The following is a 25,775-nucleotide window of genomic DNA, read 5'->3' on the forward strand; positions in this document are numbered from 1 at the left end:
GTAGAGCAGGTTGACCCTCATGATGTCCCATGCAATACATATGTGTTTTTTTTTGCAGAAACACAAATAAAGGAAATGATCCAGTCAGCAATGATTTTAAACTACCTTTATTACAGATAATTAAGGCATGTAGGGAGTCATGCATTCAGGTGCCGGAACATTGTAACTAATATGGGGAAAGAAAAAGAAACATTTGGCATTGATTCTTTAGGTTACAGTAGCTTTTGGTTAATTACTGAAAACAGAAACATTGTTATGAGCAGCTGTAGAGCAGGTTGATCCTCTTGATGTCCCAGTAAGACATGCCCTTCCTCTGGCCGATCTGGACGTTGGGGTCGGGGATGGGGGTGATGGAGTCCTTCCCATAAACGATGGAGAAGGCTGTTCTTCCATAGTGCATGATGGAGGAGTAGTCGTAGGGAGTGTTCAGGTTGTTGGTTTTCTGCCTGTAGAAGTTGTAGGCCATATTTGAGTTGATGTTCCCCCAGTTGATCCTGACGTAGTAGTCGCGGTCGCTCCTGGTCTGTTCGTGCTGGAAGCCCAGAGCGTGGTTGATCTCGTGCTGGATGATGCCGTGGTAGAGGCAGCCCTGCCCGAGAGAGAGCACCTGTCTGCCTCCCGTTCTGCCCAGAGAGGAGAAACATCCCGATTTTTTCTCGATGCTGATGTAGTCGTACTGATTTGTACGGGGGACGAAGCGGAGGCAGGTGATGCTGTGGTAGGAATTCATGGCGTATTGGATCTTCTGTACCTCCCATCTGGTGAACTGACTGGTCACGGTGTAGGGGATTATCACCAAGCCGTTGGAGGCTTTCCTCCACAGGCACTGCTGGTTCCAGCACGTCATGGCGTTTCTGGTTGTGGGAGCCAGCAGGTCTCCTTCCAGCAGGATCTCATCGGTGGCGTTGTTGGACATCAGAATCCTGGTGCTGATGTCGACGGTGTCTGGGACTTCTTCTTCTTCTTCACCTCCTTCCTCCTGGAGAGGAAGTGCCTGAGAGAGGCCGAGCAGGAGCAGCAGCAGCAGGCTGGCAGAGGGAGTCATCTTCAGGGTGGGTCTGGAGGCTGTGGTGCTTCTGTGGAGAGCTGCTGTGGAGAGACTCCTTGAAGCTTGATGTTTGACTCAGTTCAGTCCAGGGTCTTTATACTCTCCTCTACAGGTGTGTCTGCAGGAGGATTATGGGTTGGGGTCTACACTGCAAAGCCTGAACAAACCTCTGAAGGGAGGACTCCACAGACTAACCTGCTCTATAAACATAGTTTGTTATCTCTGGTCTTTACATGGATGCACACACCTTTACTAGGTTGGATTTGTTAAGCTAAACACTTTATTTGGTCTTCAGCCAATTAAACTTCACGTTAAATTATCTTTGCCTATATAACCTTAATTTTTGCATAATAATGTAAATGTCCCTTTGAAACTTCCTGTCAATATGTAGGCCGCACAATTAAATTGCTTATAAAATTAATGATCACTGATATGCCACTGGAATGTTATAATATGCCACAAAGGCGACACTACACACAAAAACACAGAAATCAGACCTACACTACTAGAACCAAGAAAACTCTTGTTTGTTTTTTTGTTGTTGTTTTTTTTACAGTGGTGGAAGCCTGTCTGATGTCCAGGTTATAATAGAATAGAGAAAAAGAAGCTCCTCATAACTTCAGCTTTTGGCTTTTGATTGCCATCTCTACAATAATACTTTAATGTGTTAGCATATGCTAACATATGATAATTACCTATTATCAAAGTACAGAGCCGGGGCTGATGGGAATGTTAATTGTTTTGTAGTTCTTGGGTCATAAACCAAAGTATTGGGCAAATTAAAATTTTGGTGTTATGGTGGTGTTGATGAAAAGTGAAGGGATCGCCAAAATCATAACCTTCATTGTGAGGAGGGCATGGAAGTGTGTTGCAAATACAATGGCAATCCATCCAATAGATGAATACATTTAAATCAAAACCACAGAAGTCAGTAGGATTCATCTTCTCTGAACTATGATTACAATATGTGCAAATACTTTTTAGCCAATCAATCAAGTAGATGTTGGGATATATTAAAGGTCAAGGGGACACTCTCCCCTGCTGTTGGTACTACAGTAACCTCATGTATCACTAAAATCAACAACACAAATTTGCTTAGGACCAAGCAGTCCGTACAAAATTTTATGGAAATGAATCAAAGAAAGTGTAGTTCACTGCAAAAAAAGAAAAGTTGGGTGAACTAAAAATTTCAAGGCAACAAACTTCGATAACATTTTAAGTTGGACGATTAAACTAAATATTTTAAGTTTTGTTTTTGAGTTTGCTCAACTCTGAATTCAGATTTTTGTCAACTCAACTGTAAGTTATACTAACTTATAATTTTACATTGTAATAACTTTTAATCCTTACTTCTGCAATGTGCTGAATTGGCAAGATTATTACGCCTCTATGAAATGTCAGCTAATGTTGCGACCACAATTTTGAGTTAGCATTGATACGCTAATGGCTACTCTTGTAGCTGAAACAAGCAGCACCGCTAGCATCAGTTAGCCGCTAGCATCAGTTAGCCGCGAGCATCAGTTAGCCACTAGCATCAGTTAGCTGCTTGTTTTCGCTAATGAATTTCACCAATTTCCCGCATTTCACAACAAAGAAATAAGAGTTAGCAGAACTATTGTCCCTTGTTGTGAACCCCAACTTAAAGATATAAGTAACAACAACTCACAAACTTGTTTTTGAGCAGACAACTGGCTTCCTTTGTTGTGCTAACTTACATTATTGCCCTAAACGTCAATAATTTATATTGCCAAGTTTTACCAACTTAAATCACTGTTTTAGGCCAAAAAATACAAGTTGGCTTTTTTTGCAGTGTTGTTGAGATACAAATACAACAATCCAAAGTGGTGCACCAACAGACATTGTTATCTCATGGCGAACTGGAAAATGAAAGACTAAAGTCATGGAAGGTCTCAAAAGTGCATGCATCATTTCCAAAATAGCTTTTTAGATTTAGCTGTTACCTTTTTTAGTTTTATTTTTTAATATACAATTAAAACCAACCTTATTTTTACTCACAGTTGAAGAAGAAAGATGGATAGAAGAGTTGCTTGGGCACAATTTAATAATCAAGTTATTACCAGTTTTCAATTAAACCAACACATAGAAATGAAACTACAATAAGACATCAATACAGAGAAAAGTTTATTAAGAGGCCTTGTAAATGTGTCCCATATATCAGAATCAGAATCAGAATTACTTTAATAATCCCCAGGGGGAAATGTATTTTGTTATAGAGACTCCAGTGTGGATATTTTAAGAATTATGAGATACTTTGGATAAAATAAGAATAAATAACTAAATTTGTTTTTACAATTTCTATACAAAATTGTAAAAAAAAAAATTTCAGAGGTTTGTGTTTCTACATTGAACTGACATTTTAAAAAACAGCTTGGATGGGGAGTTGTTTTTCATTCTTTCGAAGTATTGTATTGAGTTGCGTGTCTTGATTTTAGCTACAGACACGCAGCTGCAAAATTATTGCTCCTGCTACTTAAGAACTTAATAAAATGACATGAATTCACATTAACGCAAATCTGTATAGACTGTTTAGGATTCTGTGAAGGAGTCCGCTCAACTAAACCCAAAATGAACGGTTGTCCAATCTCTCCACTTTGACGATTAACAGCCAGAGCAGAGAAAGGACGTCAATCTCTCAAAAAAGTCAAGCCAACCAAAAACATCAGTCCTAGTACAGCATTTTATTAACCAGAGTTTTGGCCAGATGCCAACCGCAGTAAAGCGAAGCAAATAAAGTAAGCATGCACATGGGTGTTTATTATTTGTCGTGCTGTGTCCTTACTTCACAGTACAAGCAGTTAGCTGCTGGCTAACAACACATTTGTGCTGCTAGGGAATAATGTATTTAAATTTACAATCTGTTTGAATAATTGTGTGACTATCTGCTGAATGATGATCCCACCGGTTTTGCAGTTGAATTATAAGACAAAGAGAGCATGCACTACATATGTGAACTTTTTTGCAGAAACACAAATAAAGAAAAAGATCCAGTCAGCAATCATTTATAATTTGCTTTACTTCAGATAATTAAGGCATGTAGGGAGTCATGCATTCAGATGCATATGGGGAAAGAAATAGAAACCTTTGCCATTTATTCTTTAGGTTACAGTAGCTTTTGGTTAATTACTGAAAACAGAAACATTGTTATTAGCATCTGTAGAGCAGGTTGATCCTCTTGATGTCCCAGTAAGACATGCCCTTCCTCTGGCCGATCTGGACGTTGGGGTCGGGGATGGGGGTGATGGAGTCCCTCCCGTTGATGGAGAACGCTGTTCTTCCATAGTGCATGACGGAGGAGTAGTCGTAGGGAGTGTTCAGGTTGTTGGTGGAATGCCTGTAGAAGTTGAAGGCCATATTTGAGTTGATGTTCCCCCAGTTGATCCTGACGTAGTAGTCGCGGTCGCTCCTGGTCTGTTCGTGCTGGAAGCCCAGAGCGTGGTTGATCTCGTGCTGGATGATGCCGTGGTAGAGGCAGCCCTGCCCGAGAGAGAGCACCTGTCTGCCTCCCGTTCTGCCCAGAGAGGAGAAACATCCCGCTCTTTTCTCCATGCTGATGTAGTCGTACTGATTTGTACGGGGGACGAAGCGGAGGCAGGTGCTGCTGTGGAAGGAATTCATGGCGTATTGGATCTTCTGTACCTCCCATCTGGTGAACTGACTGGTCACGGTGTAGGGGATTATCACCAAGCCGTTGGAGGCTTTCCTCCACAGGCACTGCTGGTTCCAGCACGTCATGGCGTTTCTGGTTGTGGGAGCCAGCAGGTCTCCTTCCAGCAGCATCTCATCAGTGGCGTTGTTGGACATCAGAATCCTGGTGCTGATGTCCACGGTGTCTGGGACTTCTTCTTCTTCTTCACCTCCTTCCTCCTGGAGAGGAAGTGCCTGAGAGAGGCCGAGCAGGAGCAGCAGCAGCAGGCTGGCAGAGGGAGTCATCTTCAGGGTGGGTCTGGAGGCTGTGGAGCTTCTGTGGAGAGCTGCTGTGGAGAGACTCCTTGAAGCTTGATGTTTGACTCAGTTCAGTCCAGGGTCTTTATACTCTCCTCTACAGGTGTGTCTGCAGGAGGATTATGGGTTGGGGTCTACACTGCAAGGCCTGAACAAACCTCTGAAGGTAGGACTCCACAGACAAACCTGCTCTATAAACATAGTTTGTTATCTCTAGTCTTTAGAAGGGATATGTTGAACTAAACATCTCAAATTGCCCTCAACTATTCCCGATCCACATGACCTATGTTAGTCCAACAATAATTTCAGAAAAAAAATATGCAATAACTTTGCTACTTTAATACTATTAAAAATGTTAATTTCTGTTCCATATTGTATATCTTTGTGCATAATTGAAATAATCTATCAAACCATGAAACATAAAGTAACAAGACTTGAAGTGTTGATAGCGGCTTTGTGAGGCTGTATTTGGACACAACAGTGCATTACGCTAAATGCGAACAATGATGTTAATATTCTGAGGTTTAACAGGTATATTGTTTCCCATGGTGAATATCTCTGTTCAGTGTGTTGGCATGCTACCATTTGCTAATTAGTTTTAAGCACATTGGACAGCTGAGGCAGATGGGAATTAAGTCAGTTGCGCAGACATTGCTGTCAAAGCAAAACAGTCAGAAAAACTATGATCTGATGTTGGTGCTAGTTCAAAAAAATTAAAAGAATCACTAAAATTATAACCAATTAATCATGAGAGACATAAATGGCTGTACCAAACTGTCCTTTCAACACTTGTCAAGGCATTTTGTTAAAAAACAAAGATATTACCATCATGGTTGCGGGTGGGGAAAAAGTCTGTGATTTACCAGATTCATTAGTATTTATCCTCTTGGAACAACAGGTGCCTGCCAGATTTCTTATGGCAAACCATTCAGTAACTGCTTAGACATTAAAGCCTTGAGCAAACAAGAAGACCAACCAACAACACAACCCCTCTAGCCTTGGTAATCACTGAAAAGTTCAGTACACCAAGCTTGGGTTTACAATTTAAAGAGTGAGACTATTCTTGTAAAAAAAAATATGTTTAATTCTCATGCATATTTCCTTTTAAAACTTTGTGTTATTTATTTCATACACTTTTTTACTTGCATAACTAAAAAGTAAGCATATAAACAGATACAAGAACATTATTTGGATAGGAATTGATAATGTGCTCTGAACAGATTTGAGCAGTATCTGAATGTAATTTATTTTGGAGGTATTTGGTCATAAATCAAAGTATTTGACAAATCAAAACTTAGGCCTGATGGTGGTGCTTCAACACGATTCCAAAGAAACTGGAACAATGTATGAAACAGGAATAAAAAAAAGAGTGCAGCAAATAATGGTAAATGGACCTGCACTTATATATCGCTTTTGTAGTCGCTTTGCGATCACTCAAATCGCTTTACACTACGGAGTGCGCTCATTCACCCGTTGACACACACATTCATACTGGTGGCAGAGGCTACCCTAAACGTTCCCACCTGCCACCATTAGGAATTCATTCTCACACCGATGAACGCAGCATCAGGAGCAATTTGGGGTTCAGTATCTTGCTCAAGGATACTTCGACATGTAGGCTGCGACGGTCAGGGATCGAACCACCAACCCTTCGGTTGGGGGGCAACCCATTCTACAAACTGAGCAACAGCTGCCCCAAATACAAAATTCAGAATGTATATTTACATAAAGGTGCAGCAAATGATTCTGTTTTGTTTACAAATTAGACAACGTCCCAACTTTTTGGAAACCGGGCTTCAAATAAAAAGTCAGAAGAGAGTTATTACATTTAATCCTGAGGGATACATGATTGTAAGTACCAATTGTCGTTATATATATTCAACTCAAAACCGTTAATGTAGACCTCATGGTATCTTTTGGAGAAAGGAACCACAAAAGTCAGGAGGATTAATCTTCCAGGTTCCACAAATGTTTGTACTAAATTTAATGGCAATTCATCCAATTGCTGTTGACGTATTTCAGTCAAGACTGATGGACCGACATTTTCATCCCTTGACCGACAGTGCTAGCATGGTTAACAAATCCAGCAGGTCATACTGTACAACAACAGACAACAGAGACAGTAGCTTTGCTTTACCCAAATTAAATAATCAATTTATAGGCAGTATTTAATAAAATAAACATAAAAAAATATCTAGAGTATGAAGTCATTATAGAACAGAGTTTATTAGAGGGTCCTGTTAATCTGTTAATGTATCCTTGGTATGCTACATTAACAGAGGGTCCTGCTCCTACGTTGATTGGACATTCAACTGAGAATCAATTAGCTGTTTATTATACAGTATCTCTGAGCTGGTTCAGTATACTGTATTGTATTCAGAATCATTTACTGCAGCTTTTATATATCTTCTAAGAATAATTTAAATGGCTCTTGGTATTTTTAGATATTTTTTTAATATAGCATATAAAATAGATGTTTATTGTCATCCTGAGTTCATTTCTGTGGTGTGGATTGTCTGTGATAATGCTTGGACAATTGTCTTTTATGTCCGTCCCTGAATAAATCAAAGTAGAGGAGATTCCTATTGCAATTACATAGAAAGCAATCCAATTGCTCAGTGAACACATGTTTGTGTGTGTGTAATGTGTGCCTTTTTTTTTTTGCTCATAACCAAAAGTAGTAAGCAATCAGCAATTTTGCATAACCTTTATTACACATTATTAGGGCATGTATGGAGTCAAATGTTCAGTTGCTTGAACATTTGAAAAAAATGTGGTGAAAGAAACTGAAATGTTTAGCATTGATTCCACTAGTTACAGTAGCTCTTGGTTAATTACTGAAAACAGAAACAGTTGGAATTTGTTATTTATCATCAGCATTGTTATTAGCATCTGTAGAGCAGGTTGATCCTCTTGATGTCCCAGTAAGACATGCCCTTCCTCTGGCCGATCTGGATGTTGGGGTCGGGGATGGGGGTGATGGAGTCCCTCCCGTTGATGGAGAAGGCTGTTCTTCCATAGTGCATGACGGAGGAGTAGTCGTAGGGAGTGTTCAGGTTGTTAGTGGAATGCCTGTAGAAGTTGAAGGCCATATTTGAGTTGATGTTCCCCCAGTTGATCCTGACGTAGTAGTTGCGGTCGCTCCTGGTCTGTTCGTGCTGGAAGCCCAGAGCGTGGTTGATCTCGTGCTGGATGATGCCGTGGTAGAGGCAGCCCTGCCCGAGAGAGAGCACCTGTCTGCCTCCCGTTCTGCCCAGAGAGGAGAAACATCCCGCTCTTTTCTCCATGCTGATGTAGTCGTACTGATTTGTACGGGGGACGAAGCGGAGGCAGGTGCTGCTGTGGAAGGAATTCATGGCGTATTGGATCTTCTGTACCTCCCATCTGGTGAACTGACTGGTCACGGTGTAGGGGATTATCACCAAGCCGTTGGAGGCTTTCCTCCACAGGCACTGCTGGTTCCAGCACGTCATGGCGTTTCTGGTTGTGGGAGCCAGCAGGTCTCCTTCCAGCAGGATCTCATCAGTGGCGTTGTTGGACATCAGAATCCTGGTGCTGATGTCCACGGTGTCTGGGACTTCTTCTTCTTCTTCACCTCCTTCCTCCTGGAGAGGAAGTGCCTGAGAGAGGCCGAGCAGGAGCAGCAGCAGCAGGCTGGCAGAGGGAGTCATCTTCAGGGTGGGTCTGGAGGCTGTGGAGCTTCTGTGGAGAGCTGCTGTGGAGAGACTCCTTGAAGCTTGATGTTTGACTCAGTTCAGTCCAGGGTCTTTATACTCTCCTCTACAGGTGTGTCTGCAGGAGGATTATGGGTTGGGGTCTACACTGCAAGGCCTGAACAAACCTCTGAAGGGAGGACTCCACAGACAAACCTGCTCTATAAACATAGTTTGTTATCTCTGGTCTTTAGAAGGGATATGTTGAACTAAACATCTCAAATTGCCCTCAACTATTCCCGATCCACATGACCTATGTTATTCCAACAATAATTTCAGAAAAATAAATCTGCAAAAACTTTGCTACTTTCATACTATTAAAAATGATAATTTCTGTTCCATATTGTATATCTTTGTGCATAATTGAAATAGTCTATCAAACCATGAAACATAAAGTAACAAGACTTGAAGTGTTGATAGCGGCTTTGTGAGGCTGTATTTGGACACAACAGTGCATTACGCTAAATGCGAACAATGATGTTAATATTCTGAGGTTTAACAGGTATATTGTTTCCCATGGTGAATATCTCTGTTCAGTGTGTTGGCATGCTACCATTTGCTAATTAGTTCTAAGCACATTGGACAGCTGAGGCAGATGGGAATTAAGTCAGTTGCGCAGACATTGCTGTCAAAGCAAAACAGTCAGAAAAACTATGATCTGATGTTGGTGCTAGTTCAAAAAAATTAAAAGAATCACTAAAATTATAACCAATTAATCATGAGAGAGACATAAATGGCTGTACCAAACTGTCCTTTCAACACTTGTCAAGGCATTTTGTTAAAAAACAAAGATATTACCATCATGGTTGCGGGTGGGGAAAAAGTCTGTGATTTACCAGATTCATTAGTATTTATCCTCTTGGAACAACAGGTGCCTGCCAGATTTCTTATGGCAAACCATTCAGTAACTGCTTAGACATTAAAGCCTTGAGCAAACAAGAAGACCAACCAACAACACAACCCCTCTAGCCTTGGTAATCACTGAAAAGTTCAGTACACCAAGCTTGGGTTTACAATTTAAAGAGTGAGACTATTCTTGTAAAAAATATGTTTAATTCTCATGCATTTTTCCTTTTAAAACTTTGTGTTATTTGTTTCATACACTTTATTTGCATAACTAAAAAGTAAGCCTATAAACAGCTACAAGAACATTATTTGGATAGGAACTGATAATGTGCTCTGAACAGATTTGAGCAGTATCTGAATGTAATTTATTTTGGAGGTATTTGGTCATAAATCAAAGTATTTGACAAATCAAAACTTAGGCCTGATGGTGGTGCTTCAACACGATTCCAAAGAAACTGGAACAATGTATGAAACGGGAATAAAAAAAAGAGTGCAGCAAATAATGGTAAATGGACCTGCACTTATATATCGCTTTTGTAGTCGCTTTGCGATCACTCAAATCGCTTTACACTACGGAGTGCGCTCATTCACCCGTTCACACACACATTCATACTGGTGGCAGAGGCTACCCTAAACATTCCCACCTGCCACCATTAGGAATTCATTCTCACACCGATGAACGCAGCATCAGGAGCAATTTGGGGTTCAGTATCTTGCTCAAGGATACTTCGACATGTAGGCTGCGACGGTCAGGGATCGAACCACCAACCCTTCGGTTGGGGGGCAACCCATTCTACAAACTGAGCCACAGCTGCCCCAAATACAAAATTCAGAATGTATATTTACATAAAGGTGCAGCAAATGATTCTGTTTTGTTTACAAATTAGACAACGTCCCAACTTTTTGGAAACCGGGCTTCAAATAAAAAGTCAGAAGAGAGTTATTACATTTAATCCTGAGGGATACATGATTGTAAGTACCAATTGTCGTTATATATATTCAACTCAAAACCGTTAATGTAGACCTCATGGTATCTTTTGGAGAAAGGAACCACAAAAGTCAGGAGGATTAATCTTCCAGGTTCCACAAATGTTTGTACTAAATTTAATGGCAATTCATCCAATTGCTGTTGACGTATTTCAGTCAAGACTGATGGACCGACATTTTCATCCCTTGACCGACAGTGCTAGCATGGTTAACAAATCCAGCAGGTCATACTGTACAACAATAGACAACAGAGACAGTAGCTTTGCTTTACCCAAATTAAATAATCAATTTATAGGCAGTATTTAATCAAATAAACATAAAAAAAATATCTAGAGTATGAAGTCATTACAGAACAGAGTTTATTAGAGGGTCCTGTTAATCTGTTAATGTATCCTTGGTATGCTACATTATCAGAGGGTCCTGCTCCTACGTTGATTGGACATTCAACTGAGAATCAATTAGCTGTTTATTATACAGTATCTCTGAGCTGGTTCAGTATACTGTATTGTATTCAGAATCATTTACTGCAGCTTTTATATATCTTCTAAGAATAATTTAAATGGCTCTTGGTATTTTTAGATATTTTTTTAATATAGCATATAAAATAGATCTTTATTGTCATCCTGAGTTCATTTCTGTGGTGTGGATTGTCTGTGATAATGCTTGGACAATTGTCTTTTATGTCCGTCCCTGAATAAATCAAAGTAGAGGAGATTCCTATTGCAATTACACAGAAAGCAATCCAATTGCTCAGTGAACACGTTTGTGTGTGTGTAATGTGTGCCTTTTTTTTTTTTGCTCATAACCTTCAAACCTTAAACTTCTTAGCATGTTATTTATGCTATAGTTATCTGAATAACTCTTAATATGTTATGTTAACATACCAGGCACGTTCTCAGTTGTGTCATGTAATGTAAGCATACCGTACAATTATTCAGCCTGTTGTTGCCTCTATTCTATTTTAAATTGCCTTTCAAGATGACATGTCTGTTCTTGGTGTTGGATTTTATCAAATAAATTTCCCCCAAAAATGCGACTTATTCTCCAGTGCGACTTATATATGTTTTTTCCTTCTTTATTATGCATTTTATGGCTGGTGCGACTTGTACTCCGGAGCGACTTATAGTCCGGAAAATACGGTACACAGAAAACAATCCAATTGCTCAGTGAACAAATGTTTGTGTGTGTGTGTGTAATGTGTGCCTTTTTTTTTTTTGCTCATAACCAAAAGTAGTAAGCAATCAGTAATTTTGCATAACCTTTATTACACATTATTAGGGCATGTATGGAGTCAAATATTCAGTTGCTTGAACATTTGAAAAAAATGTGGTGAAAGAAACTGAAATGTTTAGCATTGATTCCACTAGTTACAGTAGCTCTTGGTTAATTACTGAAAACAGAAACAGTTGGAATTTGTTATTTATCATCAGCATTGTTATTAGCATCTGTAGAGCAGGTTGATCCTCTTGATGTCCCAGTAAGACATGCCCTTCCTCTGGCCGATCTGGATGTTGGGGTCGGGGATGGGGGTGATGGAGTCCCTCCCGTTGATGGAGAAGGCTGTTCTTCCATAGTGCATGACGGAGGAGTAGTCGTAGGGAGTGTTCAGGTTGTTGGTGGAATGCCTGTAGAAGTTGAAGGCCATATTTGAGTTGATGTTCCCCCAGTTGATCCTGACGTAGTAGTCGCGGTCGCTCCTGGTCTGTTCGTGCTGGAAGCCCAGAGCGTGGTTGATCTCGTGCTGGATGATGCCGTGGTAGAGGCAGCCCTGCCCGAGAGAGAGCACCTGTCTGCCTCCCGTTCTGCCCAGAGAGGAGAAACATCCCGCTCTTTTCTCCATGCTGATGTAGTCGTACTGATTTGTACGGGGGACGAAGCGGAGGCAGGTGCTGCTGTGGAAGGAATTCATGGCGTATTGGATCTTCTGTACCTCCCATCTGGTGAACTGACTGGTCACGGTGTAGGGGATTATCACCAAGCCGTTGGAGGCTTTCTTCCACAGGCACTGCTGGTTCCAGCACGTCATGGCGTTTCTGGTTGTGGGAGCCAGCAGGTCTCCTTCCAGCAGGATCTCATCAGTGGCGTTGTTGGACATCAGAATCCTGGTGCTGATGTCCACGGTGTCTGGGACTTCTTCTTCTTCTTCACCTCCTTCCTCCTGGAGAGGAAGTGCCTGAGAGAGGCCGAGCAGGAGCAGCAGCAGCAGGCTGGCAGAGGGAGTCATCTTCAGGGTGGGTCTGGAGGCTGTGGAGCTTCTGTGGAGAGCTGCTGCGGAGAGACTCCTTGAAGCTTGATGTTTGACTCAGTTCAGTCCAGGGTCTTTATACTCTCCTCTACAGGTGTGTCTGCAGGAGGATTATGGGTTGGGGTCTACACTGCAAGGCCTGAACAAACCTCTGAAGGGAGGACTCCACAGACAAACCTGCTCTATAAACATAGTTTGTTATCTCTGGTCTTTAGAAGGGATATGTTGAACTAAACATCTCAAATTGCCCTCAACTATTCCCGATCCACATGACCTATGTTATTCCAACAATAATTTCAGAAAAATAAATCTGCAAAAACTTTGCTACTTTAATACTATTAAAAATGTTAATTTCTGTTCCATATTGTATATCTTTGTGCATAATTGAAATAGTCTATCAAACCATGAAACATAAAGTAACAAGACTTGAAGTGTTGATAGCGGCTTTGTGAGGCTGTATTTGGACACAACAGTGCATTACGCTAAATGCGAACAATGATGTTAATATTCTGAGGTTTAACAGGTATATTGTTTCCCATGGTGAATATCTCTGTTCAGTGTGTTGGCATGCTACCATTTGCTAATTAGTTTTAAGCACATTGGACAGCTGAGGCAGATGGGAATTAAGTTAGTTGCGCAGACATTGCTGTCAAAGCAAAACAGTCGATAAAGAAAAACTATGATCTGATGTTGGTGCTAGTTCAAAAAATTCAAAGAATCACTAAAATTATAACCAATCAATCATGAGAGAGACATAAATGGCTGTACCAAACTGTCCTTTCAACACTTGTCAAGGCATTTTGTTAAAAAACAAAGATATTACCATCATGGTTGCGGGTGGGGAAAAAGTCTGTGATTTACCAGATTCATTAGTATTTATCCTCTTGGAACAACAGGTGCCTGCCAGATTTCTTATGGCAAACCATTCAGTAACTGCTTAGACATTAAAGCCATGAGCAAACAAGAAGACCAACCAACAACACAACCCCTCTAGCCTTGGTAATCACTGAAAAGTTCAGTACACCAAACTTGGGTTTACAATTTAAAGAGTGAGACTATTCTTGTAAAAAATATGTTTAATTCTCATGCATTTTTCCTTTTAAAACTTTGTGTTATTTGTTTCATACACTTTGTTTGCATAACTAAAAAGTAAGCATATAAACAGCTACAAGAACATTATTTGGATAGGAATTGATAAGGTGCTCTGAACAGATTTGAGCAGTATCTGAATGTAATTTATTTTGGAGGTATTTGGTCATAAATCAAAGTATTTGACAAATCAAAACTTAGGCCTGATGGTGGTGCTTCAACACGATTCCAAAGAAACTGGAACAATGTATGAAACGGAAATAAAAAAAAGAGTGCAGCAAATAATGGTAAATGGACCTGCACTCATATATTGCTTTTGTAGTCACTTTGCGATCACTCAAAGCGCTTTTCACTACGGACTGCGCTCATTCACCCGTTCACACACACATTCATACTGGTGGCAGAGGCCACCCTAAAGGGTGCCACCTGCCACCATTAGGAATGGTGGCAGGTTATATATATATATATATATATATATATATATATATATATATATATATATTCAACTCAAAACCGTTAATGTAGACCTCATGGTATCTTTTGGAGAAAGGAACCACAAAAGTCAGGAGGATTAATCTTCCAGGTTCCACAAATGTTTGTACTAAATTTAATGGCAATTCATCCAATTGCTGTTGACGTATTTCAGTCAAGACTGATGGACCGACATTTTCATCCCTTGACCGACAGTGCTAGCATGGTTAACAAATCCAGCAGGTCATACTGTACAACAATAGACAACAGAGACAGTAGCTTTGCTTTACCCAAATTAAATAATCAATTTATAGGCAGTATTTAATAAAATAAACATAAAAAAATATCTAGAGTATGAAGTCATTATAGAACAGAGTTTATTAGAGGGTCCTGTTAATCTGTTAATGTATCCTTGGTATGCTACATTATCAGAGGGTCCTGCTCCTACGTTGATTGGACATTCAACTGAGAATCAATTAGCTGTTTATTATACAGTATCTCTGAGCTGGTTCAGTATACTGTATTGTATTCAGAATCATTTACTGCAGATTTTATATATCTTCTAAGAATAATTTAAATGGCTCTTGGTATTTTTAGATATTTTTTTAATATAGCATATAAAATAGATGTTTATTGTCATCCTGAGTTCATTTCTGTGGATCTGGATTGTCTGTGATAATGCTTGGACAATTGTCTTTTATGTCCGTCCCTGAATAAATCAAAGTAGAGGAGATTCCTATTGCAATTACACAGAAAGCAATCCAATTGCTCAGTGAACACATGTTTGTGTGTGTGTAATGTGTGCCTTTTTTTTTTTTTGCTCATAACCAAAAGTAGTAAGCAATCAGTAATTTTGCATAACCTTTATTACACATTATTAGGGCATGTATGGAGTCAAATATTCAGTTGCTTGAACATTTGAAAAAAATGTGGTGAAAGAAACTGAAATGTTTAGCATTGATTCCACTAGTTACAGTAGCTCTTGGTTAATTACTGAAAACAGAAACAGTTGGAATTTGTTATTTATCATCAGCATTGTTATTAGCATCTGTAGAGCAGGTTGATCCTCTTGATGTCCCAGTAAGACATGCCCTTCCTCTGGCCGATCTGGATGTTGGGGTCGGGGATGGGGGTGATGGAGTCCCTCCCGTTGATGGAGAAGGCTGTTCTTCCATAGTGCATGACGGAGGAGTAGTCGTAGGGAGTGTTCAGGTTGTTGGTGGAATGCCTGTAGAAGTTGAAGGCCATATTTGAGTTGATGTTCCCCCAGTTGATCCTGACGTAGTAGTCGCGGTCGCTCCTGGTCTGTTCGTGCTGGAAGCCCAGAGCGTGGTTGATCTCGTGCTGGATGATGCCGTGGTAGAGGCAGCCCTGCCCGAGAGAGAGCACCTGTCTGCCTCCCGTTCTGCCCAGAGAGGAGAAACATCCCGATTTTTTCTCGATGCTGATGTAGTCGTACTGATTTGTACGGGGGACGAAGCGGAGGCAGGTGATGCTGTGGTAGGAATTCATGGCGTATTGGATCTTCTGTACCTCCCATCTGGTGAACTGACTGGTCACGGTGTAGGGGATTATCACCAAGCCGTTGGAGGCTTTCCTCCACAGGCACTGCTGGTTCCAGCACGTCATGGCGTTTCTGGTTGTGGGAGCCAGCAGGTCTCCTTCCAGCAGGATCTCATCAGTGGCGTTGTTGGACATCAGAATCCTGGTGCTGATGTCCACGGTGTCTGGGACTTCTTCTTCTTCTTCACCTCCTTCCTCCTGGAGAGGAAGTGCCTGAGAGAGGCCGAGCAGGAGCAGCAGCAGCAGGCTGGCAGAGGGAGTCATCTTCAGGGTGGGTCTGGAGGCTGTGGAGCTTCTGTGGAGAGCTGCTGTGGAGAGACTCCTTGAAGCTTGATGTTTGACTCAGTTCAGTCCAGGGTCTTTATACTCTCCTCTACAGGTGTGTCTGCAGGAGGATTATGGGTTGGGGTCTACACTGCAAAGCCTGAACAAACCTCTGAAGGGAGGACTCCACAGACAAACCTGCTCTATAAACATAGTTTGTTATCTCTGGTCTTTACATGGATGCACACAGCTTTACTAGGTTGGATTTTTTAAGCTAAACACTTTATTTGGTCTTCAGCCAATTAAACTTCACATTAAATTATCTTTGCCTAACTAACCTTAATTTTTGCATAATAATGTAAATGTCCCTTTGAAACTTCCTGTCAATGTGTAGACCACACAATTAAATTGCTTGTAAAATTAATGATCACTGATATGCCACTGGAATGTTATAATATGCCACAAAGGTGACACTGCACACAAAAACACACAGAAATTAGACCTACACTACTAGAACCAAGAGAACTCTTGTTTGTTTTTTTTGTTGTTGTTTTTTTACAGTGGTGGAAGCCTGTCTGATGTCCAGGTTATAATAGAATAGAAAAAAAGAAGCTCCTCATAACTTCAGCTTTTGGCTTTTGATTGCCATCTCTACAATAATACTTTAATGTATTGGCATATCAACATTTGTTTAACTAAACATCTCACATTGCCTTCAACTATTCTAAATTCACGTTACATGTAAATCTTACCTGAATGAATATGACTTCTCTTTCATCCCATTCTGTGTGTGTGTGTGTGTGTGTGTGTATATATATATAAACCAAAAAAGAAAAAGGTTTCAGAGAACAACATCAAATATTTTAGCATTAAATATAAACTCTGACACCATTTGCATTTGTGCTCTGGTAATTTATTTGTTTGTTGCAGGATAAATGCATGAATGCATTCTTCTTTCTGTGGACCTTGTGATTAAGAGGCATCCTAAAATAATGTCTTCAGTTGGCTTGCACTGCATCAGCAGGCACTGTGCTTGATCTTAAATCACCCCGGGTACTCTGAGTGACTCCATGAGAAATGGATGCTCTTCCTGCTGAGTCCACAGTTTGCCTGATAGATTGTGCTGCTTCAGATGCTATTGAATTGGTCCTGATAGAGCATCTGAATGGTCAGAGGAATATTGTAAGCCAAAAGCAGTGGGGTGAGTGGTAAGTGACCTTGGCACTCAGCGGTCTCTTATTTCACGGTTATGATGGACAATTTTTGGCCTGTGTTTTTACTGCTGTCTCTGTGGCACTCTGTCCTGCCACTCTGCTGTCATTTTCATTTCTTTTACTTGACTAACTTCACTGTGGATAAACTCCATCACTCTGATCCCAGATACAAACCAGACAATATGGATATATATGGATATCTTTTTATTTAAAAATGGGGAAAAAAAGCTGCTCAGACTGAATTCTTTTTTTTCTTTTTAATATATTAAAACATAACCAGTGTAAATTGTTATGGAAGCATAAAACTCTTAAGATTACAGGACAGCTGATTGGATGATTACAGACCTTTTTGGATGTGCTGCTAGTCTTATTAAACCAGCACAGATTTCCTAGAGGCATCAACTTTAAATTGCACAATATGAGTCCTTTTGATTTATTTTATTGTATTTTTATTTTTGCCAGATTTCAGTATGAACAATTAATGCATTTACTGGAAAATAGCATCAAGGCACTTTTTTACCTTTTGGCAGGCATGGTGGCTTTATGGTTACAGAGGTCACACTCTCAGTTCTCAACAGCTATTAAAGGGATTGTTTGGATTTTTGAAGTGGAGTTGTATGAGGTACTTATCCATAGTCAGTGTATTACAGTAGATGGCGGTTGGCAAGTCCTAGTTTGGAGATGCAGGCAGGAACTGACATAGAAGCTAAGCAACATACTGCTGTGGAATGGGGCAGCAGCCAAATGCATTATGCCACCTAAAATAGAAATCAATTTAAATGTATCCCATGTATATTTTACTGCTTTATTTTGCTGGGAACTGAAGCTGTTCTTCTCTTTTCAAAGCCACCAGACTCCTTTGACAAAAACAGTAATTTTACCTCACAGAACACGGGTGTTGCAGATGTCTCAAATGTTCCATTTGTTTGTGTTATTGTGTGACTTCGATTACTCTAAACTAACCCTAAAACAGTGACGTCACAAAATAACACAAACGAAAAAAAACAACCAGTACAGCCATAGACCAGCAACTCATGTGATCTGTGAGGTAAAATTGCTATATTGTCAATGGAGTCTGGTGGCTTTGAAGAGAGCATTGGCAACCGCTTCAGTTTGACGATTGTAAACTTAATTGGGCTGTCTGCTGGCAATGTAAAGCAATTAATATATTCTAAATATAGCTTACACTTAAACTGGTGTTGTTTTTTGTAGGTGGCAGAAACATGTTTAGCTGCTGCCTTTGTCCACAGCTGTACATTACTTAACTTCAGTAGCATGACGACTGCCATCTACTGTGGATAAAACATTGACAATGGATAAGTACCTCATACAGGTACTTAGAAAATGTAAACTATCCCTTATGGTATATTGTACAAATATGCCCTTTAACAAGATACACACCATCCTCATCTTTTAGTCACTCTTAGGGAGAGAATCATAGCACCTTAAGTGTCAAAATATAGCCACATAAACCACACATTGAACATCATAAAATAATTATGATGTCAATTATAATGGTCCCTGAGCATTTGTCCACATGATACCACAGTGCTTTCCCCGAATGTTTCCATGTAGAACAGCTACTGCAGTGTAATACAGTGGGCTGCTGATGTGTGTAATAGAGTTCTTGTGTGGCAAGTGTTGAATTTTTAACCATCCTGAAGCCAGCTGAGTATACTTCAGCCATGCATGAAGATAGATTACCTAAGCTAAAACTACCAAAACACAACATGGCGTGTGTGCCCCCGCACGATAGAAAGTAACCTTTATTCCATTTAGTATAGGCCACAGATAAAGCATGCTGCTTAAGGTTACAGCGGAAACAATTGTCACCTCTGGAAGGTAAAGATGGTGTTGGTTGTAATAAGTTCATAACTTATTTTCATTGGACCCCACCAGGAAATAAAGTAAAACAGTGGTGGAATCAGGTTGTCTTATGGTTAGGGGCAAAAAATGTCTATAAAGGGCACCAGCTGCATGATGTGGGAGACTAGTCCGCAGAAGGTTTTTCCAGCATGCATTAGCCTATATGGCACTACTTTGCATTCTGTTCATTTTAAGGGCACCCTAGAGGGCAGTCAATCATGTTTTCTCTACTTGAAAAGCATCTACAAGAGCACCTTAGCGTGTCTTATTTACAATGGGGGCATCTTTTTAAGGTTTTTTCCCCAAGCATAGGAGCGACTTGTGGTATTTTATTAGACAAATAAAGACACTTTGTATCAAAATGTGAGAGCTTTAAGACAAAAACTAAGCTAGTTGAATTTGATTTATTTTTTTTATTTTGAGCAAAACTATTAATTTAAAAAACAGCAATCAAATGTCCCAAATCATACAAAACCACAGTAAACATGCTCAAAAAGGAGTAGTAAGAAGTGTACGCTTATATACTCTAACCCTTTCTTGCTAAACCTTAATGATTTCAAAATTATATATTGTTAATTAAGAGACGGATAATTTTTATACAGATAACCTTTTATACAGTGAATAAACCCAACCCACAATTACTCACAACACATGTTGATGCATAAACCCCCAACTCAACTATATTTATAACCCGAAAAACCCGTGCTAAAATATCAACCCATCAACCTAAACCCCTTCTGCAAACCTCGCATCTTGTGTCTGTACATTGTTTGCTCTCTAGTAATGTTCCCCTTTAACGCCTCCTCCAACCCATGAAATTATAACAGATACTCGGAAAAAGTACTCATGTACAATGCTCAAGTAAATGTACTTAGTTATTGTCCACCCCTGGTTATAAAACACATTTATTGTGCTAATAAAGCGGAAACAGTGGCAGTAGTAGCACCCATCCATCCGCCTGACTTTTCTCATAATGTCAGGCGAAAACATGTTGGTCAACCGTCAGAAAGTCCAACTGCTGACTTCTTATGAGATACCTTGACTGTGGTGAGTGTGCGTCTTTATCAACATCTATCAGCTTCACAGTGCAGAAGTTTTTGCTGTACATTCACACTAATGCAACCTCAGTCCACTACTTCTGGCTGCTCCATTAGGAAAGCTGTGGGGTTTAGTGTCTCACCAGATATTGGTGAAGAATCAGAGAGGACACTAACGCCCCTCTCTAACTGGCATATTTGTTGGGGAATTACATTATAGTGAAAACAAACAAAAAAAGAATTGTGCAGTAGGAGGCTGGGGAGGGTACCATGAGTGTCAGATAATTAAAGCATGAATTTAATTCCCTAAGAAAATATAAAAACACAACATTATTGACAAGTGCTGTGTCATTTAACATCCAGTTAATTTTCAGTTTGCGCTTATGGGGACATTACAGTCCATTTTCTGATGAAATGTTGCATTTTTTGTGCCAATGATGAAGCTGAAAGAGTGCACAGGTAAAATGATGATGTGGGGAGCACGTTGACAGAGAGGGGGAGGAACAGAGAGAGAGACAGATTGCACCTCCTTCGTCGTGCTTTGGTCTACGGATAGAAGGAGGCGGAGCGTCGTAACACCGCCTGAAGGACGCAGAGCTGCGGTTCGGAACCGGGCTGAGAAACCAAAATCCAGTCGCTAGCGGACCTGGGTGTAGATGTAACATCCCGGATGTGGGAAAACGGCGTCCTGTAGTTCTACGTCGGGTATTAGAAGCCGTCATACATATACATGCGTAGCCTACGTATTTAAATATGATGTAGCCGATACGCACTGGCTGGACAGGCGGTGAAGAGAGGTCGCTGACGGACTGCGCGTAATGCTGAGTGGACAGCAGTATTTCTCGCTGTATATTCCAGCCTAGACGGGCTATTGACAGGAGATTCGCACTTCGTCTGCAGTGCAGCTCGTCATTACAACCAGATGCTCTCCGCCGGACCGGACCCGTTCCGTTTCATGCCGTCCAACCCGACCGGAGCCTGAGCCGAAGGATGCAGGTTAAAAACCAGATCTGCACCGAGCGGAGCAGCACCGACGACCCGGAGCAGGATGACAACCAGAAGAAGACCTCGTGTTTTTCCAACATTAAGATTTTCCTGGTGTCGGAGTGTGCGCTCATGTTGGCACAGGGCACCGTGGGCGCCTATCTGGTGAGTTTCTCCAGAACAGCCACCACGGACACAGTGTTGGTCTGTCGTATCACTGTAGGTAACATCGGGTTAACGCAGCGCCCTTCAAACCGGCACAGGCAGACAGTGAGTAACGATGCGGCGCTTCCGCTGATGCGGTTAATCATCACATTATTCTGATCACATTAGAATAATCACATCCTCCAGCAACCATGGGACGCGGTGCTTTCACTGATTGATGACTTGCTGCGTATTATCCATCAGGCCTATGCACCATCTGCATGACACAAAGCGCGTCACAGCGGCCGTAGGCTCCACGTTGTTGTTGGAGAATTTTATATGCGTATATGGACGGTCTGCTGGAGAGCAGGTTACGAAACGCTGGTCAGGAGGTCCATCCAACCTGCTGCCGGCTCTGCTACATTCCGCAGCCGTATGCCTCAATAATGCAGGAGGCCTTTGACACTGGAGGATATAGGCCTATAGATGACGTGATCGGCACAACACAAGCGACAGTAGCTTATATTGCATTATCAGAAAAGCTTCCTTTCATTTTTTCGCTCATTAACACTGCATTCCCAGCGACACCTTCATCCAAATAACGGTGGTGGAAGGTAACTAAATACATCTACTCAAGTACTGTACTCTAGTACAATTCTGAGGCACTTTACTTGAATATTTAACATACTATATTGTACTTTTTACTCCACTACATTTATTGATGACTTTAGTTACTAGTTACTTTTCACATTAACATTTTACATACATATGTTTATAAAAAAAATATATGTGTTAAAACCTGTGGAGTCATACTTTAAGATCTCTCACAAGAAAACTGTCTGCCAGAGCTTTATAGACTTTACTGCCTAATTATGTAAAGTACTTGAAATGTTTCAATTAAAATTCTGCTTACACCTGATGAATCTGTATTAAGATTGAAATATACTGTAATATGCCAGTAAGTGACCATTTTCTTCTGCAGAACGAGTACTTTTGCTTTTGACACTTAATCTACATGTTTGCTAATGACACTTTTATGCAATTATTCAAGTAACCTTTTTATACATAGTTGGATTGATACTTTAACTTAAGTAAAGTATCTGAATACTTCCATATCTGCCTAATAATGTGCATTGAATTCTTTATATTATTGTAAATATAAGAGATATTGCTCTATTCAGTATATGAGCAAATGGGCAAAAGAAAAAAAAGATTTAATACATAACAACTGATGCAAAAGGTGGAACTGAAACATCTTCACTAACAATACATATATTTAAAACCACTGTACTAGAAATGTAAATATGTGATTAATTAATGTGGAAGTGCAGTGGATGTAATGGCAGCTATTGTGTGGCTATATTGAACCACATTAATGTATTAGTGTGGTCTACCTACATTAGACAGAGTTGGCTCATCAATGGCTAGAGTACAAAGTGACCACATTAAAAAACAACCACAAAGAGACTATGAAGAGACACGAAACAACCCCAAAGATGTGCAAAACAGCTGCAAAGAGATGCAAAAGGGACAAACAAATCACAAAGAGACACAAAATAACAACAAAAAGAGGCTGAACAGCTGTGTATTGGTCTTATGTAGGGAAGATGATGTGGCCTCTGCATGTCTGTGTCCAGGGGCCCATTGTTTCATAATCTGCCCATGAGCCCAACCACTTACTGTAAATCTGTTTAAATATGAAAGATGCCACTTTAATCAGAGTTATTATTTGCCTGATCAAAGCCAAAGCCCCTGAAAGGAGTCAGCGCCGTCTTGATACTATAAATATTTGCACATGCAGGTTGTAGCTTTATTTTATTCATCACAAAGGAAAGAACCTTATTTGATAAATCATCATTCTTGAACATGTCAACACAGTACAGGAGGGCATTTCAAAAAGAGCCAAGGTCAAAGGTCAGTTGACTCTTATTAGATCTGACCTTTATATCGGTGCAGCGTTTGCTTGCTGGTTTGGATGAGAAAAACAACAACATTGTATAATAACAACAGAGCTGATCTCCAGGATAGTGGTTATACGTGGTCATATTTCCCAGTAGAGATGTTGTAAATGAGGCTTTGTTAAGAAAAATAATAACTTGCCAAAAAAAAAAAAAAGTTCTTCCATGGTGTTTTGTGTTTGGTGAAGACTGCAGCTTGGCAGGAACACAATTGAGTTAATGTGTTTTGCACCAGTCACAAATTTAAAGTGCATTAGTGTTTACCTTGAAGACTGCAGTGGATCTTCTTCCCTTAAACCAGCATCCCAAACCAAAAGTGCACCTTTAGCAAATCCTGCTGCAGACAAAAGCACTGCCTATCCTCTCCTGTGTAAAATATTGTTTGTCATCAGCTTTTATTCTCTGTCTCTTTTTAATTCAGACACTTTCTTGGTTCACAGTGTGCATTTATTCTCTCTTCTTTTTTTAAGTAGCACATTTTTTTTCACAAATAAATTGCAGTAACACTTTGCAGGAGGACAAAGCTATAATGACTGAAGATCATCACTGTCAGCACAGCAGCACAGCTTTCCATGGCTTAGTCTATATTCATCAAACTAAAATGGGCGCTTTTCTCTGTTCTCTAAAGCTCTACGACAATTTGTACTGTCTGTAAACATTTGAGTGAATTGGACAAGAATGTCTAAATCTGGAACATAAAAGGTGTAAAGCGACCGTTCTCCATCAGCAGCCAGTACGAGGCCACACATAAATCTTCTAGGACCACAAGAGTAAATCTTAACCCTGCCGTTTGAACTGTGTCCTCACAGAAAATCTCAGGGAGCTATGGAGTACATAGAATTGTAAGTGAACATTGGACAGAATGTGTGTGTTCATTGTTTGATAACTGTAAAGTAATTTTAACAGATTATCAGGCTGTCAGCTCTACCATTTTGTCTGTGAGGTGACAGAACCAGGTTAGTGTGACAGACATCTTATTATTATTATTATATAGTGGATTACAGAGCTGTAGAGACACCTCTTGTTTTTACCAAGGACAGCCCCAGAACAACACGACTTCACTAAGGGCATATATATGATCATATCTTTTTAATAGACACAAGTTGTACTGGTTAACCGAGAAGCGGTCCCAGAATACCTTTCAGAAAGTATGGCTAAGTAAGATTACGTGTTATTTCTCACCTGTAGTGCTATTTATCAGTGTAGATTGTTTTGGTGTAAGTGTTGGAGATATCAGCTGTAGTGATGTCTGCATGATGCTAGATGGCACTTGGCTTGCGGTGCTCAAAACATCAAAAAATACATTTGAAGAACTCAATAGCAATATTTCTTTCCTGAAACTCTGAAATCACAAGATCATCCACTGACCTTGTAGTGAGCAGCTTCATGTCATGGAACTACAAAGTTCCTACATGTAACTTTTAACATAACTTTTGAAGCTGAATTTTGTTTCATTTGATTGTGAATTTAATATCCTTGGGGAGGATTTTGGACCTTTGGTGAAAAAACTTTATTGAAGAAACAATTTTCCAGTTAAAGGGTAAATTAAAGGAATAATTTACCCTTAAAATTACCATTTATGTACTAATTACTCATTAGTAATTACTGTGACACCTTGAAAATCTGAAATATGTTTTTAGCATAATGGAACAAAGAATCCAAACAGAAAAAAAACCTTGGTGAATCCATTTACAAACTGCATGAAAGAGTACAAACACAAAACAATTTACGTGTTGTTTTTTTTAAAAGGTAAGATTTTGCAAAAATGTGTTTTTGATGTAGTGAGCATTTGACTAAATGAGACTTTGATTATATTAGTTTTCAAATGGATATTTTGAAATGCCCCTTTGTACTTCAATTCATCTAGAATTTTCTCAGATTTTGGATTCTCCAAGAAATATTAAAGGTGAAGTGTTTTAGTATTTTAATCAATAATAAAAAGTAATTCATACTTAAACACAACAACAAGAAACTGTCTGATCTTGAATTGGAGTTTGGTGTGACAGAATAAGCAGGATGAGCCACAGAGAAAAGCGGAGGAATTGTGAATAAAAGTTTGAAATAGATTGTGACCAACATTTAATCACCAGTCCTGTAGATGATCCGACGCGCGTTTAATGCAACTTCATCCCTTACGCACCCAGAACACAGCTGGTACGATGTGTTTGTGTCTGTATCATAATTAGAACAGCTGCGTGAGGTTTCTTGCCTCAAGCCACACACATGCACGTATCCCTTTCTCCCAGGTTGGCATCAGGCTAGCCTCAGGGTTGTTTTGGAAGGAGGAGGAGGAGGAGGAGGAGAAGGAGTGTGGGGATGAAGATGTTGGAAGTGGAGTGGCTCAGCTACCGTGTCGTCAACAGGTTACTGCTGTTGGTTCGAG

The 25,775-nt window shown here is 40.2% G+C and overlaps 6 protein-coding genes across 6 annotated transcripts in view; 1 reads left to right on the forward strand and 5 right to left on the reverse strand.

Annotated features, from left to right (window-relative positions):
* Positions 1-212: 212 nt before the first annotated feature.
* LOC131987378 (high choriolytic enzyme 1-like) lies at positions 213-1,045 on the reverse strand. Its single transcript, XM_059352497.1, has one exon. It carries the CDS (start codon positions 1,043-1,045, stop codon positions 254-256), a length of 792 nt encoding a protein of 263 aa, XP_059208480.1. The 3' UTR covers positions 213-253.
* A 3,116-nt stretch (positions 1,046-4,161) lies between these two features.
* Positions 4,162-4,999, reverse strand: LOC131987114 (high choriolytic enzyme 1-like). Its single transcript, XM_059352274.1, has one exon. It carries the CDS (start codon positions 4,997-4,999, stop codon positions 4,214-4,216), a length of 786 nt encoding a protein of 261 aa, XP_059208257.1. The 3' UTR covers positions 4,162-4,213.
* Positions 5,000-7,896: 2,897 nt separating this feature from the next.
* Positions 7,897-8,682, reverse strand: LOC131987346 (high choriolytic enzyme 1-like). The gene has a single exon (XM_059352494.1). The coding sequence runs from the start codon at positions 8,680-8,682 to the stop codon at positions 7,897-7,899; it is 786 nt and encodes a 261-aa protein (XP_059208477.1).
* Positions 8,683-11,815: 3,133 nt separating this feature from the next.
* LOC131987137 (high choriolytic enzyme 1-like) lies at positions 11,816-12,781 on the reverse strand. Its single transcript, XM_059352311.1, has one exon. It carries the CDS (start codon positions 12,779-12,781, stop codon positions 11,996-11,998), a length of 786 nt encoding a protein of 261 aa, XP_059208294.1. The 3' UTR covers positions 11,816-11,995.
* A 2,442-nt stretch (positions 12,782-15,223) lies between these two features.
* On the reverse strand, positions 15,224-16,189 carry LOC131986147 (high choriolytic enzyme 1-like). Its single transcript, XM_059350964.1, has one exon. It carries the CDS (start codon positions 16,187-16,189, stop codon positions 15,404-15,406), a length of 786 nt encoding a protein of 261 aa, XP_059206947.1. The 3' UTR covers positions 15,224-15,403.
* Positions 16,190-20,257: 4,068 nt separating this feature from the next.
* Positions 20,258-25,775, forward strand: part of LOC131986136 (solute carrier organic anion transporter family member 3A1-like) — a 38,629-nt gene continuing 33,111 nt past the window's right edge. The window contains exon 1 of the mRNA XM_059350953.1: positions 20,258-21,455. Coding sequence (XP_059206936.1) covers positions 21,297-21,455 — 159 coding nt within the window. The 5' untranslated portion in view covers positions 20,258-21,296. The remainder of the gene's footprint in view (positions 21,456-25,775) is intronic.

This window comes from Centropristis striata, chromosome 2 (genome assembly GCF_030273125.1).
Source record: "Centropristis striata isolate RG_2023a ecotype Rhode Island chromosome 2, C.striata_1.0, whole genome shotgun sequence".
Lineage (NCBI taxonomy): Eukaryota > Metazoa > Chordata > Actinopteri > Perciformes > Serranidae > Centropristis > Centropristis striata.

Bases quoted from the DNA above. Each gene is read 5' to 3' on its own strand.
- LOC131987378 (XM_059352497.1), bottom strand. From the start codon at position 1,045: ATGACTCCCTCTGCCAGCCTGCTGCTGCTGCTCCTGCTCGGCCTCTCT.
- LOC131987114 (XM_059352274.1), bottom strand. From the start codon at position 4,999: ATGACTCCCTCTGCCAGCCTGCTGCTGCTGCTCCTGCTCGGCCTCTCT.
- LOC131987346 (XM_059352494.1), bottom strand. From the start codon at position 8,682: ATGACTCCCTCTGCCAGCCTGCTGCTGCTGCTCCTGCTCGGCCTCTCT.
- LOC131987137 (XM_059352311.1), bottom strand. From the start codon at position 12,781: ATGACTCCCTCTGCCAGCCTGCTGCTGCTGCTCCTGCTCGGCCTCTCT.
- LOC131986147 (XM_059350964.1), bottom strand. From the start codon at position 16,189: ATGACTCCCTCTGCCAGCCTGCTGCTGCTGCTCCTGCTCGGCCTCTCT.